General features: G+C 40.1%; 1 protein-coding gene across 6 annotated transcripts in view; it reads left to right on the top strand.

The window, feature by feature from the left end:
- The window catches only part of Ndrg3 (NDRG family member 3), a 162585-nt gene that overhangs the window by 105118 nt on the left and 38908 nt on the right, over positions 1-18559 (top strand). For 5 of the 6 annotated variants that reach the window (XM_040274195.2, XM_040274194.2, XM_013360570.4 and 2 more), the window contains one exon: positions 14363-14463. In XM_040274195.2, coding sequence (XP_040130129.1) covers positions 14407-14463 — 57 coding nt within the window. In that variant the 5' untranslated portion in view covers positions 14363-14406. Of the gene's footprint in view, positions 1-9751; positions 9780-14362; positions 14464-18559 lie in introns of those variants that run through there. The other variant, XM_078051739.1, reaches the window with a different exon arrangement.

Below are 18559 nucleotides of genomic sequence, written 5' to 3'. Positions count from 1 at the left end.
AGAGCAAGGACCAGTGTCTAGCTCTCTGATAATGGACATTTGGCCGATAATAGGCACTTGGTAAGGTAAGTGATGAATGAATGAGCAAATCCAGACAAAAACTGAGGATAATAGGAAAGATTTTGAAATTAAAAAACAAAAAACAGACATGATGAAAGGAAGAGGTGTGTCAAGAAGGATTCTGAAATCCAAAGATTAATAATATTTTAGGTTTAATGCAGAACAGGAGGTTGAGTTATCTGTTCAGAAAGACAGACTTAGACCACAGCCCCACCCTCCACTTAAAAGATTGTTTGAAAATTTTACCTCAATTGAGTAAAGTATTTGCCAGGTTTCAGGGCTTTCTTAGGTAAAGGAAATTTTTTGTTTTTAATTACAGTACTAATTATATTGTAGTCATAATATTTATAATTTTTCCTCTAGTTTTTTCTCTTATTTATTCATGTGAAGTTAATTGATATATAAAAGATGTTTTAAATGCTTATATAAAAATGAGTGGTCTTGCTGGCATATTGGTGCATGCCTGTAATCCCAGTGGCTCAGGAGGCTGAGGCAGGAGGATTGTGAGTTCAAATCCAGCCTCAGCAAAAATGAAGATCTGAACAACTCAATGAGACCCTATCTCTAAATAAAATACAAAGTAGGGCTGGGGCTATGCCCCGGTACCAAAAAAAAAAAGTGGTCTTGACCTGGAGAATAACTCAGTGGTAGAGTGTGTGCTTAGCACATGTAAAGTTCTGGATATAGTTGACTCAAAATTCTATAATATTTTCAACATTACTTGACTGAGTTTGACATATTATTAGCTCTAAATAAATATTTGTTGTTATGGCTGAAGGGAGTGCACTTTAGAGGAAATACAACTTCTTTGCATGCTGCATTTAATTCTGTATAAACTCTAATTACAGTACCAAACAGGCCATGCTGTTTAACTTTATTTGGAGCCATGTAATATGGAGTCTGTGCTTTCCCTGGATATGGGGAGAACATGAGGTGAAGCCATTATTATCCCTAGCTTTTTGTGTGGAGGTGCTACTTACTGTCTTCCCCAGAGACTTTATATAGTAAATGAAGATTAATTTTCTAAATAGGGGATGGCTTTCCCCAGGTTTGGGCTATATTCATATTCGTATAATCCTCTTACCCATAGTCTGCAGTCTGGACTTTTCAGTTGATGAAGAATAAATTCCCTTTTCATACTTGATTTTATTACTTGTTAGGTTTTTTTTAAATGTTTTGCAGTATATAGTTTTTAAAAATGCTATTTTAGTGGCACAGGAGAATCACAAGTTTGAGGTCAGCCTTGGCAACTCAGTGAAACCCTGTCTCAAAATATATAGCTTAGGGGCTGGAATTGTGGCTCAGTGATAGAGCGCTTGCCTAGCAAGTATGAGGCACTGGGCTTGATCCTCAGCACCACATAAAAATAAATAAATAAAAAGTATTATGTCCATCTACAACTAAAAAAATGTGTGTGTGTGTGTGTGTGTGTGTACACATATATGTATAGCTTAGTAGTATATATATACAATCTTATAGCTTAGTAGAACACTTAGTAGAACACTTGCATAGCATGCACAAGGTCCTGGGTTCAATCCCAGGTAAAGGAAAAAAGAAAAAGAAGATGATGCTATCTCAAATTTTGGGGTAATAGCAATCATTTTTAGGGTGCTATTAGTGTGATTGATGGCCTACAAACTCATAAATCCAACACAGTATGAAGTTGCTTTGTATTTCTAAAGATAATAAGGTTTGAAATATGTCACACTTTTCCTTTAATTCACAATTGACATGTGGTAGTCTTTCCAGAAATGTCATTTGCTTTGAAAACAGACACAGTTTATTAAAAATGACACTTTTATCCTTACCATACTTCTGTCTTTAAGTCTGAAGTTTCAACTCATGGATAAAAGTTGAACGGGGCTGGAGTATAGTCCAGTGGTCAGGCTTTTGCCTAGCATACTTGAGACCCTGGGATTCAATCTCCAACAACACCAAGAAAGAAAGAAAAAAAAGTTGAATGCCTTTTTCTTTTTTCTTTCTTTTTTTTTTTTTTTTTTTTTGGTACTGGGATTGATCTCGGGTCACTTGACCACTGATTCACACCCCCAACCCTCGTTTGTATTTTATTTAGATACAGGTTCTCACTGAGTTGCTTAGTGCCTCAGCCCCTGGAGCCACTGGGATTACCGATTTGTGCCACCTCGACCAGCTAGTTTAATGCTTTTTAAAACAGTGAGATATTAGCTCCAGAGCCACTGTACATTAAACCTAAATTATTGTTTTTTTAGACAGAGAGAATTTTAATATTTATTTTTTAGTTTTCGGCGGACACAACAACTTTGTTTGTATGTGGTGCTGAGGATCGAACCCGGGGCGCATGCATGCCAGGGGAGTGCACTACCGCTTGAGCCACATCCCCAGCCCTAAATTATTATTTTTTTAGTTGTTGATAAACCTTTATTTTATTTATTAATATGTGGTGCTGAGAATCGAACCCAGTGCCTCACACATGCCAGGCAAGTGCTCTACCGCTCAGCCCCAGCCCATGAAATACTGGACAGAGAGAAGAGAAACATCAAGCTTTTGTCTCTATCCCTGCAGTCAGAAAACTATGGGAGCAGGGCTGTTTCTGCCATTCTTCAACTTTTGAAGATGTTGCTTCTTTTAAGTCACTATGTTGGGATGGTTTTACCAGAGTGTTGACTAAAATCTTAATTTTGGGTGATCAGATAGTCAGTCACAGGGTAGGTTGCTTTTTTCATACCTCCAGATAGGTCCTCATCTCTGGTACTAAAGTAATAATAATATTACCCAAACTTGGTGCTTTTCAATTTTCAAAATTCTTTTTTTTTTAATTTTTTTTTAGTTGTAAATGGACACAATACCTTTATTTTATGTGTTTATTTTTATGTGGTGCCAGGGATTGAACCCAGTGCCTCACGCATGCTCGGCAAGTGCTCTACCATTGAGCCACAGCCCAGGCCCCAATTTTTAAAATTCTTTAATCATTAAGATTCTGGTAAAGTTCAGAAATCTGAAAAAAAAATCTGAAAAAAAAAAAAGTACAAGAAGTATTTATTTGATCAGCTGGCATCAAGTGGGAAGAATTGATTATTAGAGGACTGTCTAAGGTATGAGTGCAGACTGCATGTTCAGATATTGCTTTGTTGCTTGCTAGCTGGCAAATAACAAAACCTTTCCAAGCCTCAGTTTCCTTTTCTGTAAAATGGGAAGGATTACAGTACCTCATTGATAAGAGTGTTGGGAAATAAAGTGAAATAATGAATAGATAAAGTGCTTATGGTACCTCACAAAGTGTGTGCACTCAATAAACTTGGCTAGTGTGAGTATTAAGTATTGCTTTGTTTGTCCTTTACCTCATTCAGACTGTCTAAAAGAACAAATTGTTTCCAGGGATTATGCCCTATAACTTGTGGGAACCCGGAGCCCATCCAAAAGCCTGTGCCAGGGTCTTGCCAGCAGTAGCTTTCCTAGTGTCCTGAGCTGTATCCTTCAAGGGCAGAAGGCAGAAAATTGAGCTTCTACTGCTAAAGGTACTTACATAAGACCCCAGTGTTAAAGCTTTAGTTGACTGGGATTAACGAGAAGGCCCCTTGATGGGTGTTGCTTTGTTCTCACAGATTCAGATTCTGCAGACCACCCATTTACTGCCTTTCTGGAACCTTGGAGTGACACAACAGGGAGGTGGGCCTGTAGTATGGGACATGGATGGTCTTTATCAAGCCTGAGGAGGAACAGGGCTGTTTCCTGTTATAATGGGCTCTGTGGGCATGTCTTAGCAGCTGCCTTTGACCATTTCCCACCTTTCTTTAGGTAGGTAGGGCATAGAGTCTCTGAGAGTTATTTCTTCTGTTAAAGAGGTACCAAGACTTTCCTTTATTCAGTCAAAAATCTGAGTGAATTTGTATTTTAAAAAGTCATTGTTTCTTCCATGGAGCTGCATGTTTTGTTTTGTTTATCCAACTTCCTGGGAGTCTCCTGAGGTGGTTTGCTTTCCTAAGGGCCCCCAGGAGACAGCAATGGAACCAACATCCATTACCCTAGACAGTTGAAGGGATGCTTAAGTCAATAGATATATGATTAGATTAATTCAGACTTTAACCTTGACAAAGCTTAAGAGCTAGGTCATCAGATATTGTGATTCTTATAGACTGGAGAATGGAATCTAGCCCAGTACTCTGGAATATCTTTCAGAGCCCAAGCTGGGAGTCCAAATGCTAGCAGACTATATGAATTTAGGAAAATGGCTTAAAGGTGCCAGGTCTCTTTTCCTCATCAGAGGATGAAACAGTAGACCAATGTATACTTTCTGAGTGTTGCTAAGATAACTTTAAGACACCATAAGTAGTTGTCTGATTCAGGTGCCCTGTGTTCTGACCCAACCTACTTTTTTTGGGAGCGGGGGGCGGGGGGGGGGGTACTGGGGATTGAGCTCAGGGGCACTCGGCCACTGAGCCACATCCCCAACCCTATTTTGTGTTTTATTTATAGACAGGGTCTCACTGAGTTGCTTAGCACCTCACTTTTGCTAAGGCTGGCTTTGAATTTGTGATCCTCCTGCCTCAGACTCCTGAGCTGCTGGGATTACAGGCGTGTGCCACCGTGCCCAGCCTAACCCAGTCTAACCCAGTCTAACCCAGCCTACTTTTGCAGCTTGTCTTCTCTTCCAACTACATTGTTCTTGGTGTTGTCTCAATATGTTATGTATATTTCTTTCCCAGCCCCAGTATCCTTAGTTGGAATGTCCTATTCTCCCTTTCAGCTATTTAAAACATACTCTTTCTTCATTCTCACCTTTGTTTTAAACCTCCTGACCATCCCTTGGTTCTCCATTTTTCCTCTGCACTGGGTTCAAGCTTCATTACCTCAGAATATGTTCTAAGCACTGAACGCAGTTGTAAGACATAATGTGACTCTGTCAGCTTTCTGTCTTCTTGGGAAGATAGAATATATAGAAATGCCACTAGTGTGATGTGAGTACTCTTAAACATCTGTGTGGCATCTCATATTGTTATCTATCTCATTATGTGTGTATATTTTGTAAATTAGCAGATGGATAGGTTTTTTTTTAATATTTATTTTTCACTTTTCGGTGGACACAACATCTTTATTTTTATGTGGTGCTGAGGATCGAACCCAGCGCCCCACGCATGCCAGGCGAGCGCGTTACCGCTTGAGCCACATCCCCAGCCCTGGATAGGTATTTTTGAGCTACCTCAAATTGTCATTTTTAGCTTTATCTTCTGTTTCCTCTATTCTTGCCGAAATGGAATATTTTCCAGCAGATCTTATGCTTTAAGTTATCCTCTCTTCCTTGGATTCCTTCTTTTCTTCTTCTTTTTTTTTTAGAGATAGAGTCTCAGTTGCTCAGGGCCTTGCTAAGTTGATGAGGCTGGATTTGAACTTGTAATCCTCCTGCCTTAGCTTCCTATGTCACTGGAAGTGCAGGCATGCACCATTGCATTTAGCAGAATTCCTTTTTTTATTTTTCTCTTATCTTCACCAATAGGGATTTTAATCTGTCCTTTAAGGTACAGTTCAAGTATTACCTCTTCCATGAAATTTTCAGCACCCACAGCCTGCATTGACTTCTCTGTATCCTAAACCTCAGTAAGCCTTAGAGCACTGTGGGATCATTGTGCGCATAGAATACATTTGGCATTGTTTGGAGACATTTTCAGGTGTCACTGCTGTTGGGGGAAGGTGCTATTGACCTCTAGTTGTGGTGGCCAAGGATGCTGCTAAACATTCTGCAGCATACAAGACAGCTTTTCCTCACCCTCAACAAAGAGTGATCTATCTGGTTGGGCACGGTGGTGCACACCTGGAATCACAGCTACTCAAGAGATTGAGGAGGAAGGTTCACAAGTTCAGGGCCAACCTGGGTAAACGTGGTAAGAACTATCTCAAAATAAAATTAGAAAATGGGGTAGGGGTATAGCTCGGTGCTTACTTAGCATTTGCTATTCTCTGGGTCCAATCCCCAGTATAAGAGATTATGGGGAATGATCTGGTCTAAGGTGGCAGTGATGCTGATGCTGAGAAGTTGCCTTTAAATTCGTCCAACTCATAGATTCATGTGTAACTGTGAACTGTAGTGACTTGTTTGTAGACTGTCTTCCCTACTCAGTTGAACTTGAGTTCAAATTTATGCTGCTCACTTGTTCTTTCTTTCCCTTTTCCTTCTGCTTCTCCTTCTTCTCTTTCTTTTTTCCTGACAGGGTCTCACTATGTTGTGGAGACTAGTCTTGAACTCATGAGCTCAAGGGATCATCCTGCCTCATCCTCCCAAATAACTAGGGCTACAGGCACGTGCCACCACTCCTGGTCCAAATTCTGTGTTTTCTTGTTACTCACTATGTGTCGGGATTTAATTTTAGAGCCTACAGCCTGATGGTAGCTGTTCAGTGTAATTTAGAACCAGAAATAAAGAGGTCCTCATAGCAAATGGGTAGCAGGATTGTCTGTTGAATTTCTCTTCCTTTCGCCCCCTGCTCTCTTTGGGGAGGCAGTGTGATATAAAAGTGAACATTTGAGATCAGAAGACTTGGGTTTTGGTTCTGGCTGTGTCCATTTATGAGTTGTGGTATTTGGTCAATCCATTTCACTTCTTTCTTTGTGTGTGTGTTTGGGCAGGTAGGAGGTACTGGGAATTGAATACAGGGGCACTCGACCACTGAGCTACATCCCCAGCCCTATTTTGTATTTTATTTAGAGACAGGGTCTCACTGATTTGCTTAGCTCCTTCCTTTTGCTGAAGCTGGCTCCTGTCTCAGCCTCCTGAGCCTCTGGGATTACAGGTGTGTGCCACAGCACCTGGCCCATTTCAGTTATTAAGCCTTAGCTTTTGGGGTGATGGTACTGCTGCCCCAGAGTTTTTCATGGTATCACTGTGATAATCCAGTGAGCTGTTACATGTGAAAGTGTTTGTGAATTGTAAAGTGCTATAATGGCTCTTATTTAGCCAATGTTGATAGGTTTAAAAAAAAGGAGGACATGAGTCTGCTTGCTGACTGTCTGCTTTGATGGTGTCCTGCCACTTCCTATAACTTTTTTTAGTCATAATTGCTTCATGACTGGCTCCACCTGACCCCTTTCAGCTTGTTCTTCCCTGGTGTATCTCCCTTGTTTGCTGCATTTTTTTCTGTTTGGGTAGTCTGTCTGCCATCTTGTCAAAACCAAAATTGACTGACTCTGTCTCTAGAATACAAACTAGTTGCCTGGTGTCTGAACATTCTGGAAAAGCCAAAGGTAACAAATTACCTTCACCATGGGAGAAAGCTATAAAGATGGTTTGTAGTTTAGAAAGCCAATACCTTCTTAATATTCTTCTCTTTTTTGAAAACAGCAATGTTTTTAAGCACTAATTATCTCAGTGAGCTTTCCCTAAATGGACACAGTGAAGAGTGAGACTCTTATGTTCCTGGAGTCAGGCCAAGTGCACCCTCTTACTGATTTGCCAAGTGACCTTCAGCAAGCCATTGAACTTCACCAAGTTGATAACTGAATGAACTCTTAGGATTTCAGTGGAGGGCCGTATGAGATGGCAAGGAAGAATGCTCACCCTGGGGAAGAATGTAAAGTACTACATTTATAGGGAGCTTTTGAGTTATACAGAATTTTAACCTTATCAATGACCCAAAATGGTCATCTTGCCCAGTCTCTTCCCTTTACAGATAAACTGATGCTCAGAAAGGGAAAATGCTTTGCCCAGTGTCAGGTAGTTGGATAGGGGCCCATGTTGGGCTAGAGTTTCTTTCTAATGTATTTATGGGCCCTTTCTATACCTGAAGGAATATATGCATCTCAAGGCATGTGTTTTCTATGAATGAACAAAGACTTATACTCTATATTATTAGACTAGTTTTTGTGGTACAGGGGATTGTACCACATCTCCTACATGTTAGGCATGCTCTTTACCACTGAGTTATTCCGCTAGCCACATGTCATTAGACTTTAAAGTGTTTCTGCAAAGCCTGGTGGTCTTACTACCATTTCAGCATAGACCCTATCTTCTTTTTTCTTTTAAGGTTTGGTAGAAAACTTAAGAGTCACTGGTCTTGATAATCTTTAAAAGTCCTCCCATAATTGCCCTCTATGTGTCAAAGAACACTGGTGTTGGCTAGTTGTAGTGGTATACACCTGTAATCCCAGCTACTTCAGGGTCAATGCAGGAGGATCACAAGTTTGAGAATAGCCTGGACAACTTAGTAAGACCCCCATTTCAAAATTACAAAATAGTTCAGAGTTAGAACGCCCCTGGGATGAACCTTAGTATAGGCACAAACAAAAACCTCTGGTGTCTCTCCTAGTAACTTGCACTTCAGTTGAGAAATGCCTGTTTCTGTATTTCTGAAAGGTGATCAGGTGACAGGCTTTTCAGCATGGGGAAGTAATTCTCAATTTCCCTAGGCTTTTTTTTTTAAGTTGTCAGTGATTCATTTATTTATTTATATGCAGTGCTGAGGATTGAACCCAGGTGCTCACAAATGCCAGGCAAGTGCTCTACTACTGAGCCATAACTCCAGCCCTCTCTAGGTTTTTGGTTTTGTTTTTGTTTTTAATATTTTTTAGTTGCCAGTGGATCTTTTACTTTATTTCTTTATTTATATGTGCTGCTAGGGATCGAACCCAGGGCCTCACACATGCCAGGTAAGCGCTGTACCACTGAGCCACAACCCAGTCCCCTTCCCTAGGTTTTAATACCATTGACTTTCATTGTCAAAAGTTAATGGTCCTGGACTGAGGTTGTAGCTCAGTGGTAGAGTGCTTGCCTGGCATGCGTATGCACTGGGTTCAATTCTCAGCACCACATTAAAATAAAATAAAGGTATGATGACCACCTACAATTAAAATCTATATGAAGTTAATGGTCCCTTCTTAGCCTTTATTATCCTCCTTTCTCTTTAAACATTTGACAGTCTTCCTTCCCTTCTGTGAATCTCTTCTCTATTGACTTCTTTGACATTAGCTTTCTGCTTTTCCTCCAGTGTCTCTGAACATTTTTCTTTGTCTCCTACTTGTTCTACTTAAAAATTTGAATCTTTTCTGACCTTGTACTGTTTTTATCAACCTTAGTCTCCTTTCTTCTTTCTTTCTTTCTTTTTTTTTTTTTTTTGGTGTGTGTGTGTGTTGTTGTTTGTTTGTTTTGGTATTGCTGGGATCCAACCCATGGCCTTGTATATGCGAAGCTGGTGTTCTACCACTGAACTACACTTCCATCCCCTTCTTTTCCTTATACATTTTAATTCTAGTAGCCTGTTCCCTATAGCTAGGTTCCTTTTTTTCCCCCTTTTGTTGTTTTTTGGTACTGAGGGTTGAACCCAGGGGTACTGTACTTACCACTGAGCTACATCCCCAGCCGTTTTTATCTTGAGATACGATCTAAATAAGTTGCTGAGACTGGCCTCAAATTTGCAATCCTCCTGCCTCGGCCTCCCAAGTCAGTGGGATTACAGGCACATGCCACCACACCCAGCTTCAGCTAGGTTTGTACTAACTATTCTGTCTTTCCAGTATATTTTCTGTCTTTTAAAAGGTTGAGTCTTTTAAAATCCTGTGTGGTTTACTGAAATTCTTTTTGGAAGAAAGCAGGATAAAAATTAATAGAAATTTTCTCTACCCCATTCTTACTATCTCTATTAAAGATGATTGCTAATAATTAAGCCTTTCAGTTCTTCATCTCCTCATCTCAGATGATCTCCACTCCTCCTCTGCAATGAAGTCACATATTAGACTTTCATCACTCAAAACTGGTAAGAACCCCAAGAGGTTGTCTGTACATTTGAGTTCTAACAAGTGAAAATCAGCCCTTGCTTCTGAAACTGGTTACCAAGTCATAGCTGGAATTTCCTTTCTCTTTCTCTTCTCATTCATTCCATGTTCTCCTTGCCCTTAGCTAACTGATGAGATGGTGAGGGTTCCTATCCTGCTGTGATGACTCAGACCTCTGTTTCCAAGGCCTGAGTCATTGTTGGTATGTATAGGATTGCTTTAGGCATCTGTTGCCTTTACTTCAAGGGGGGGCCACAGTGTGGGTGGACCGGAAGGAACTTATCCAGGTTTCCATTTGGGACATTATGGTATAGTGAGGAAAGCAAAGATGTTTGAATTCTTGCCCTGTTCCTTACATGTAGGATTTTGGAAAACTTCTCTAAGTCTAAATTTCTCATTTATAAAGTAAGAAATGAAGATATCTTTCTGAGAGAATTGTTATGAGGATTAAACGTGAGATGCCTAGAAAATTCCTGGCAGAGTTGGTGGCCTCCTTTCCCCCTTTCCTTCAGTTTAGGCATGCTGGATTTTTACTTGTCTATTCTCTCTCTTCTTCATGAGACTAGGAAAGAAGGTCAACATTTTATTGTCTACTATAGTTTAAAAAATCCCTACTAGTCTTTTGAAAATATTAGCAGCCATTATGCCAGGGTAGAACCTGACAGTGGTTCTATCATGCAGATGCTAGAACTGCAGGCCGCAGATCCCCAGGAGGGAGCCAGTCTGTGCAGCTAAGAGATCTGGAGATGGAGTTTTCCACCATGTGATCTAGTTTTCTTATAGATGTTATAAAACTGCTCATTGGCAAAGACTTAAGGCAATGAAAGCCAAGGAAAATTTGTTTCTCCAGAAGAATGCATTAGGTCCCCTAGAATGTGTAAGGTGAATGTCTACTGTCCTATTGCCAATTCCTAAGTCACCCTGGAGCAGCTTTCTGTCCTACCCAGAATTCTTGCATTAGTCTGCATTGAGCCCAGCTGATAGAGACAGCCTTCTCATTTAATTTGTGTCTTTAAGTGTTTGTTGGCACAAACATTACATTATTCTTCATCTTAAAAAGCTGGGAACACTAAGTGAATGCCATTCATTCTGGACCTGAAGGCACCTTAGGCTTTCCTCTGGCCCTGAGGCTCCTTCATAGACCCACCCACTATGGAGTTACATTTGAATAACAAACATCTCTGGTGCCTGTTTTCCCAGGAGTAAATTTTAAAGAATAAAGCAAGGTGGGTTGGAAAAAATTTTTCAGGAGATCACCATGTTATATGTAAAAAAAAAGAACAAATGGAAATAGACTAAATGATTGTCTTTAGATGGCAGAATTGTGAATAAAACATCTTTTCATTATTCTATGATTTCTACATTTTCTAACAGAGAGCATATTGCTTTTAAAATAGAAGAAAAAAACTTTAAAATTGCCACTTTAAATAATTGATTAGTAGTGAAATCCAAATGTAAAGCAGCACACAGTTTATTGTGATTAATAAGCACAAAATGAATAGTTAAGCCAAATTTTAAATTTCAGTCCTGGGATTCAACCCAGGGAGGGCCTCACACATACTAGGCAGTTGCTCTGCCACTGAGCCATACCCTGTGGGTTTTGAATTTTTATCTTTTTCTGGTGATACTCTCTTGTCATGCTGGGCAGACAGCAAGCCATAGCTCCTAGTCAGCCATGTGATCATAAGGGTCAACAGATGACACTCCGTGTTGAACCACGTTGCTACCATGTGGTGTTTAGTAGGCTAGGAGTATGAAATGCATCTTGCGGGGTGAGGTGCCAGGGATTGAACTCGGGGACACTGGACCACTGAGCTATATCCCCAGCCCTAATTTGTCTTTTTAGAGACAGGGTCTCACTGAGTTGCTTAGCATCTCACTTTTGCTGAGGCTGGCTTTGAACTTGGCATCCTCCTGTCTCAGCCTCCTGAGAAATGAGGATTACAGGCATGCACCACCATGCCTATCTGAAATGCATTTTTGACTTATACTATTTTCAGTTTACGGTGGGTTTATCAGAATATAACCCCATCATAAGTTGAACATCTATAGTAGACTAATATCTTTTGAAGGCTCTTTTGATTCACACCATTTAGAAGTAATTAGTTATCCTTTGAACTCTTTTTTTTCTCTTTTTTTTAATTTATTTTTTTTATTGGTTGTTCAAAACATTACAAAGCTCTTGACATATCATATTTCATACATTAGATTCAAGTGGGTTATGAACTCCCATTTTTACCCCAAATACAGATTGCAGAATCACATCAGTTACACATCCACATTTTTACATAATGCCCTATTAGTAACTGTTGTATTCTGCTCCCTTTCCTATACTCTACTATCCCCCCTCCCCTCCCCTCCCATCTTCTCTCTCTACCCCATCTACTGTAATTCATTTCTCTCCTTGTTTATTTTCCCATTCCCCTCACAACCTCTTACATGTAATTTTGTATAGCATTGAGGGTCTTCCTCCATTTCCATGCAATTTCCCTTTTCTCTCCCTTTCCCTCTCCTTTGAACTCTTTAAGTCTTTTCTTTTTATTATTTTATGGATAGCTATTATCTCTACTCTTTGTTAAGCTCCTAAATAAGGCAGGAACTTTCTTCATATCTTCCATAGTGCTCTGCGCAGTAGGTTCTCAATAAATGTTGAATTAGCATCTTTCCTTTTTGATGGCTTAGGGCCAAGGCAAAACACATGAAGCCTTGAGCTTTGAAGATTGTGTGGGAATTACTGTCTATAGTATCCAGTGTCTGCAGCCTATCTCCACAGCTTCCTCTGCAGTGAGATGGAGGAAAGATTTCTGGCTGATTATTCTGCATGTCTCCCTTTAACTTCCCTCCTCTTTCTGAACTCCTTAATCTGTTCCCTCTCTATGTCGGTTATCTATTCATTCATAATAAATCACTTTAAAACAAAATTATTTATTATCTCTCATGATCAGGAATTTGGAAACAGGTTTGGTAGGGCAGTTTTGGCTTAGAGTCACTCATATTGTTACAGTCAGATATCTCTGGGGCTATAGTCTTCTGATTTAACTGGGACTGGAGGATCCATTTGCAAAATGGATCACTCACCTGGGTAGCAGATTGGTACCGACATGTTAGGTCTTCTCCACAGGGACCTCCAGACAGCTATTTGAGTGTCCTCACAATGTGCTGGATGTCACAGTGAGACAGTGGCTCAAGACATTATAATGCCTTCATAATATAGCTTTGAAAGTCACAGTTGTTGCTTCTACCATATTCTATTAGTTATACAGGCCATCTCTAATTTATTTGGGTGGGAGATTATACATGAGTGTAAATATCAGGAGTCAAAGATCATGGGCTCATAGGAAGCCATCTGGGAGGCCGAATCCACTGCTGTTATTCCCCGAAGGGTCATTGTGCTCAGCCTTGGTTAATTTCCCTCTTCATTCCCATTGCCATTCCTAATTCTACAACATTAACCTTCAAATTTTGGCCCCCCCTTAATCTATCCTCCATATTGTTTCCAGAAGCATAATTCTGAGTGTGTTGTTCCCTTACCCCTCTTTAAAAACTAAAATATACACTCCCTGAGGGCAAAGCTATATTAATTATCCGTTGCTTCATAAAAATAAAACCACCAACTTAGCAGCCTAAATAATATTTATTTATTTATTTATTTATTTATTTATTTTTTAAAGAGAGAGAGAGAAAGAGAGAATTTTTTAATATTTATTTTTTAGTTTTCGGCGGATATAACATCTTTGTTTGTATGTGGTGCTTAGGATTGAACCGGGGCCGCACGCATGCCAAGTGAGTGCACTGCTGCTTGAGCCACATCCCCAGCCCAATATATATTTATTATCTCCCATTTTCTGTGGATCAGGTTGGCTGAGTCTTCTGCAAGGCTGCCATTCAAGGTGTCAATCAGTGCTGGTCTCTCATCTGAGGCACAGCTGAGGAAGGATATATTTCCAGGTTCTTAGAGTTGTTGGTAGTATCCAGTTAGACTTACAGATTATTAGACTGAGGGTCTTGGTTTCTTGCTCTCTTTCAGCAGGAGGCTACCCTCAGTTCCTTGCCATGTAGTTCTCAGAACACATGAGCTTACTTCTTCAAAGCTAGCAGGACAAGTGTCTCTCAGCAAAACACATGTTAAAATATTATGTAACGGGCTGGGGTTGAGGCTCAGCGGTAGAGCACTCGCTAGTGCATGGGAGGCCCTGCACCACATAGAAGTAGATAGAATGAAGGTGTTGTGTCCAACTACAACTAAAACATAAATATTTTTTAAAAATTATGTAGCCATGTACAGGTACTCATGTACATTCCCATCACTTTCCCATATTTGGTTGGTTAAAAGCAAGACATAGATTCCACCCACACTCAATGGAAGGGATTATACAAGGGTGTGACTACTAGGAAGCAAGAGTCAGGAGATTGCACAGTCTTATCTGCCTTCCCTGTGTCTTTAGCACCTTGAGCAATGTGTGATATATGCAGAGTAAGCTCTAATATTTGAATGAATGCTATAGGATGGCCATTGTGTTTCTAGCTCCTGGCTTAAACCTTTTTTGTTTCTCCCTTGTTTCAGGGTTACTGACTTATTCTTGAGACGCCTCTCTCTCATCTGTCCTCATGGATGAACTTCAGGATGTTCAACTCACAGAGATCAAGCCACTTCTAAATGATAAGGTAAAGATAACTCTGTTCTCATTAAAACACATATAAGACTTTTATTCTCCTGTTGGTTCATTTTCTGTCTGAGTAGTAACTAACTTAAACATTAAACTTGACTTTTATTGGAGGGAATGCTTCTTAAAGTATATTTCTTAACCTGCTCTTTAATGTCTTTCCCTTTTCTTCCTTATTTTTGTGTCCATGGGTCAAATTCAATCAAGTTATCTTTGAGATTTTCCTATTTTACAAATAGAGATGTCAAGAGAAAAATAATACAGTGAAGTAGGAAACATGCGGGTGGTGTTTGACTTAGAGTCCAAGTGCCGTGACTTTCAATTTCTATAAGGAACATTATGCATGCATGGCTGGTGATATACACAGGCTGCAGTCCTCTTCCTGAAGTTTGTCAAGTCTGTGATGTGACCTTTCTGTCAAAATCACAGTTTTCATCAAGGATGCATAGATGTTAATAATGTACCTCATTTTTACGTTAGTGTTAGAGAACTTCATCATGACCAGCAGAGTTGACAGCCATTGGACCCAACAAGTGGAATGCTGTGATATGAGGTACCAAAAAGTTCAGACAGGCTGGTCCCTCTTGTTCAGAAAGTGTATTGGAAATTCTTTCTTTTCCACCCTATTCTTTTGGCTATTGTCATTGTCTCCTATTAAGATACTCTTATAGCATGGTGTGAATGTTTTCTTGTCATCCTTTTGAGGAAAAAAATTGATGGAGAATAAGATGGGTAAGTGTGTGGGGCCACCAGAAGATGCTGTTGCTTATTATCTTCTTCTGCTGAGACCAAAGCCTTTCAAAACTCTCAGGGCTCCTGACTTATTATGTATTTACTAATTTTTTATTGAATCCTGCTAGCCCCTCTTTCATCCTTGTGACCTCTTCTGTCCCTGCTTCCACCTTTTCCTTTATCTTTTACCAAACTTCTTGCTCTCTCCTTTGGCAAGGTGCATATTTTTTAACCCCCCTTGGCTTCTCCTACCAATTCCCCTCCTGTTTCCAGAAAACTCTCTTTGAAGTACCATATTTTTGTGTATGTGAAGGGCTGTCCCCAAAGCAATGTGCCTGAATTATATGAATTATATACCCCTGCTATATGAGGATACTGTGAGAAGGCAGCTGTTTGTAAACCAGGAAAAGCCCTCATTGAAAACAGAACCTTGCTTGAACCTTACTCTTAAATTTTCAAGAAAATCAGTTTATGATGTGTTAAGCCTTCCAGTATATGGGATTTTGTATGGCAGCCCAAAGTAGATAGAATCCAAGCGATGTTTCATTTCTAACATCTTTTAACTCCTTTCTAATATCCCTGGAGGAAAGAAATAAAATCTGCATCTGTAAAGCTTCTGTGTAGCCATAGCCACAGACCTGAATATTTATAAAGCAGGTGAGAATAAGCAGTTTAGATTCAGGAAGGTAGTAACCTATCCTAAGCCTGATTAGTCATCAGAATCAGCTGAGGATTTGTTTAAAAATACAGATTCCTGGGTTCTTCGGTCCCAGTCCATATCAACTAAATCAGAATAGGGAATAGCAGGGGATTACACATACCTCCTCTAAGGTCAGTGGTTCTCAACTTCAGCTTCTTATTAGAATTATCTGGGGAGATGTAAAAATTACTGACTCCTGAGTCCTCACTTCTTACTGATACCTGATTGATTGGTGTGATTGGGTGTGGGGTGTGGTTGAGCTTTTTTACTCCCCCTGCCCCAAGCTCTGGGGATTGAATCCAGGGGCTCTCTAGCACTGAACCACATTCCCAGCCCTTTTTACTTCTTTTTATTTTGTGATAGCGTCTTACTGAGTTGCTAAAGCTGACCTCAAACGTGTGATCCTTCTGCCTTAGCCTCCTAAGTAGGTAGGACTACAGATGTGCATTACCATGCCCTGTTGGTTGAGCTTTTTTAAAAAGCTCTCAAGAGATAACCAGGGGGCTGGGGTTGTGGCTCAAGCGGTAGCGCGCTCGCCTGGCATGCGTGTGGCCCGGGTTTGATCCTCAGCACCACATACAAATAAAAATGTTGTGTCTGCCAAATACTAAAAAATAAATATTAAAATTCTCTCTCTCTCGCACTCTCTTTCTCTCTTTAAAAAAAGAAAAAAAAAAAAAGAGAGATAACCAGGTATAGTGCATGCCTGTATTCCTACTCAGGAGGATCACAAGTTTGAGGTCATCCTGGTCAACTTAGTGAGACCCTGTCTCAAAACAAAAAATAAAAGGGGTTGTGGATGTGCCTCAGTGGTAGAATGCCCCTGGGTTCAATACCCAGTACCAAATATAAAACAAACAAACAAAAATCTCTTGAGATTAAGAACTGGTTCTAAAGTTACTCGGATTAGCCAATATTGAAAACCCCATGACCTGATGGATCTCAGATACTTGAGGACTGGGACACAAAACAAGGGGACAGCACTGATCCTGGAAATCTACAGGACACTGAAGGAGGCACCTAAATGAAAAAATTGCAGAAATTGCTTGAATATCTTATAGAGAACATAACTGGAAAAGGAAAAGGTCAGTGGATGTACCTATAGAAAAGCACTGAATCAATGTCTGATCCTCCTCTGATGTTTGCTTGATTCTGTGACTGAATTGTGTTCCCCCAAAATTTATGTGTTGAAGCCCCAGCTCCTTCTCCATGTAACTATTGGAGATAGTGCCTTTTAGAAGTGATTAACATTAAATAAAGTCCTAATCTGATAGCTTTGGTGGCCTTTAAACCCCTGCTATATGAGGATACTGTGAGAAGGCAGCTGTTTGTAAACCAGGAAAAGCCCTCATTGAAAACAGAACCTTGCTTGAACCTTACTCTTGAATTTTCAAGAAAATCAGTTTATGATATGTTAAGCCTTCCAGTATATGGGATTTTGTTATGGCAGCCCAAAGTAGATAGAAACCAAGCAATGTTTCATTTCTAACATCTTTTAGCTCCTTTCTATATCCTTGTATTGTTTCTACCCACTTCCCACATTCCATCTTGCCCCCTCTCTCCTGTCCCAATACTATTCATGAGAACTCCCCTGCTCCTGCTAAGCAGGTAGATAGACAGGAGGCCCCTTTGGAAGGCCCAAACAAAGAATCCCACCCCCATTAGCCTCGAGCCTGCCTCATGAATGCTGCTGTCTTTGCCCAGCAAGTGGGTGTTTTTGCATATGTCATAAAAAGTATAATGAGGAAAATGCCTCTTGTCCATTTGACTATGTAACAGGATTTCTCAGTCTTGACTCCGTTGTTTTGGATCAGATGATAAGTAATAGAGTAACAAAAATGTTGATCCCAAGGTTCTGTCTTCCCATTCTAACATCCTCCTCCTTCCCCACTGATTAAATATTCAGTCATTAGTAGGAAAGGAAACCTGAAATTACAGTAAGGTTTACCTTACTTGTTTTTTTGGTTGGGGGTTGGGGTTGGGGATTGAACCTAGAGGTGTTTTACCGCTGAACTATATCTTTAGTCCGTGTGTGTGTGTGTGTGTGTGTGTGTGTGTGTGTGTGTTCGTGTTCGTTCCTCGGGATTGAACCCAGGACCTTGTGTATATGAGGCAAGCACTCTACCAACCGAGCAGTATCCCCAGCCCCTCAGTCCCTTTTTGTTTTTAATTTTGAGCCACAGTCTTACTCAGCTGCTGAAGGTCTTGCTAAATTGCTGAGGCTGACCTCAAATGCATGATTCTCCTGCTTCAGCCTCCTGAGTCTCTGATTACAGGCATGTGCCACCATGCCCAGCCTGGATTTTCCTTACTTTCTACCAAAAGCCACGAACTGTGCTTTTCAGTAGAGGATGTTTAGCAGTATCTTTGACCTCCCCACTAGATGCCAATCGCACTCCTAATGGTGACAACCAAAAACGTCTGCAGTTATTGTCAAAATGTCCTGTAAGGAGTAAAAAATCTGCTTGAGAACCACTGGTGTAGGAGAAAAATCTCCAGATTGAATAGGAGTAGATACCTTAACGGTTTTTTGTTGTTGTTTTTGTTTTGTTTCTTTTCTGGTGGCGTTTTTTTTGTGTTTTTTGCCTAACCTGCCATTATTCATTTATTAATTAAGCACTTTTCATGTGTTAGGTGCTTTATATACATTCTCTCGCTTAATTCT

This window comes from Ictidomys tridecemlineatus, chromosome 5 (genome assembly GCF_052094955.1).
Source record: "Ictidomys tridecemlineatus isolate mIctTri1 chromosome 5, mIctTri1.hap1, whole genome shotgun sequence".
NCBI lineage: Eukaryota > Metazoa > Chordata > Mammalia > Rodentia > Sciuridae > Ictidomys > Ictidomys tridecemlineatus.
Note: the sequence above shows the minus strand (reverse complement) of the source record. Positions and strands in the feature narration are given on the sequence as shown.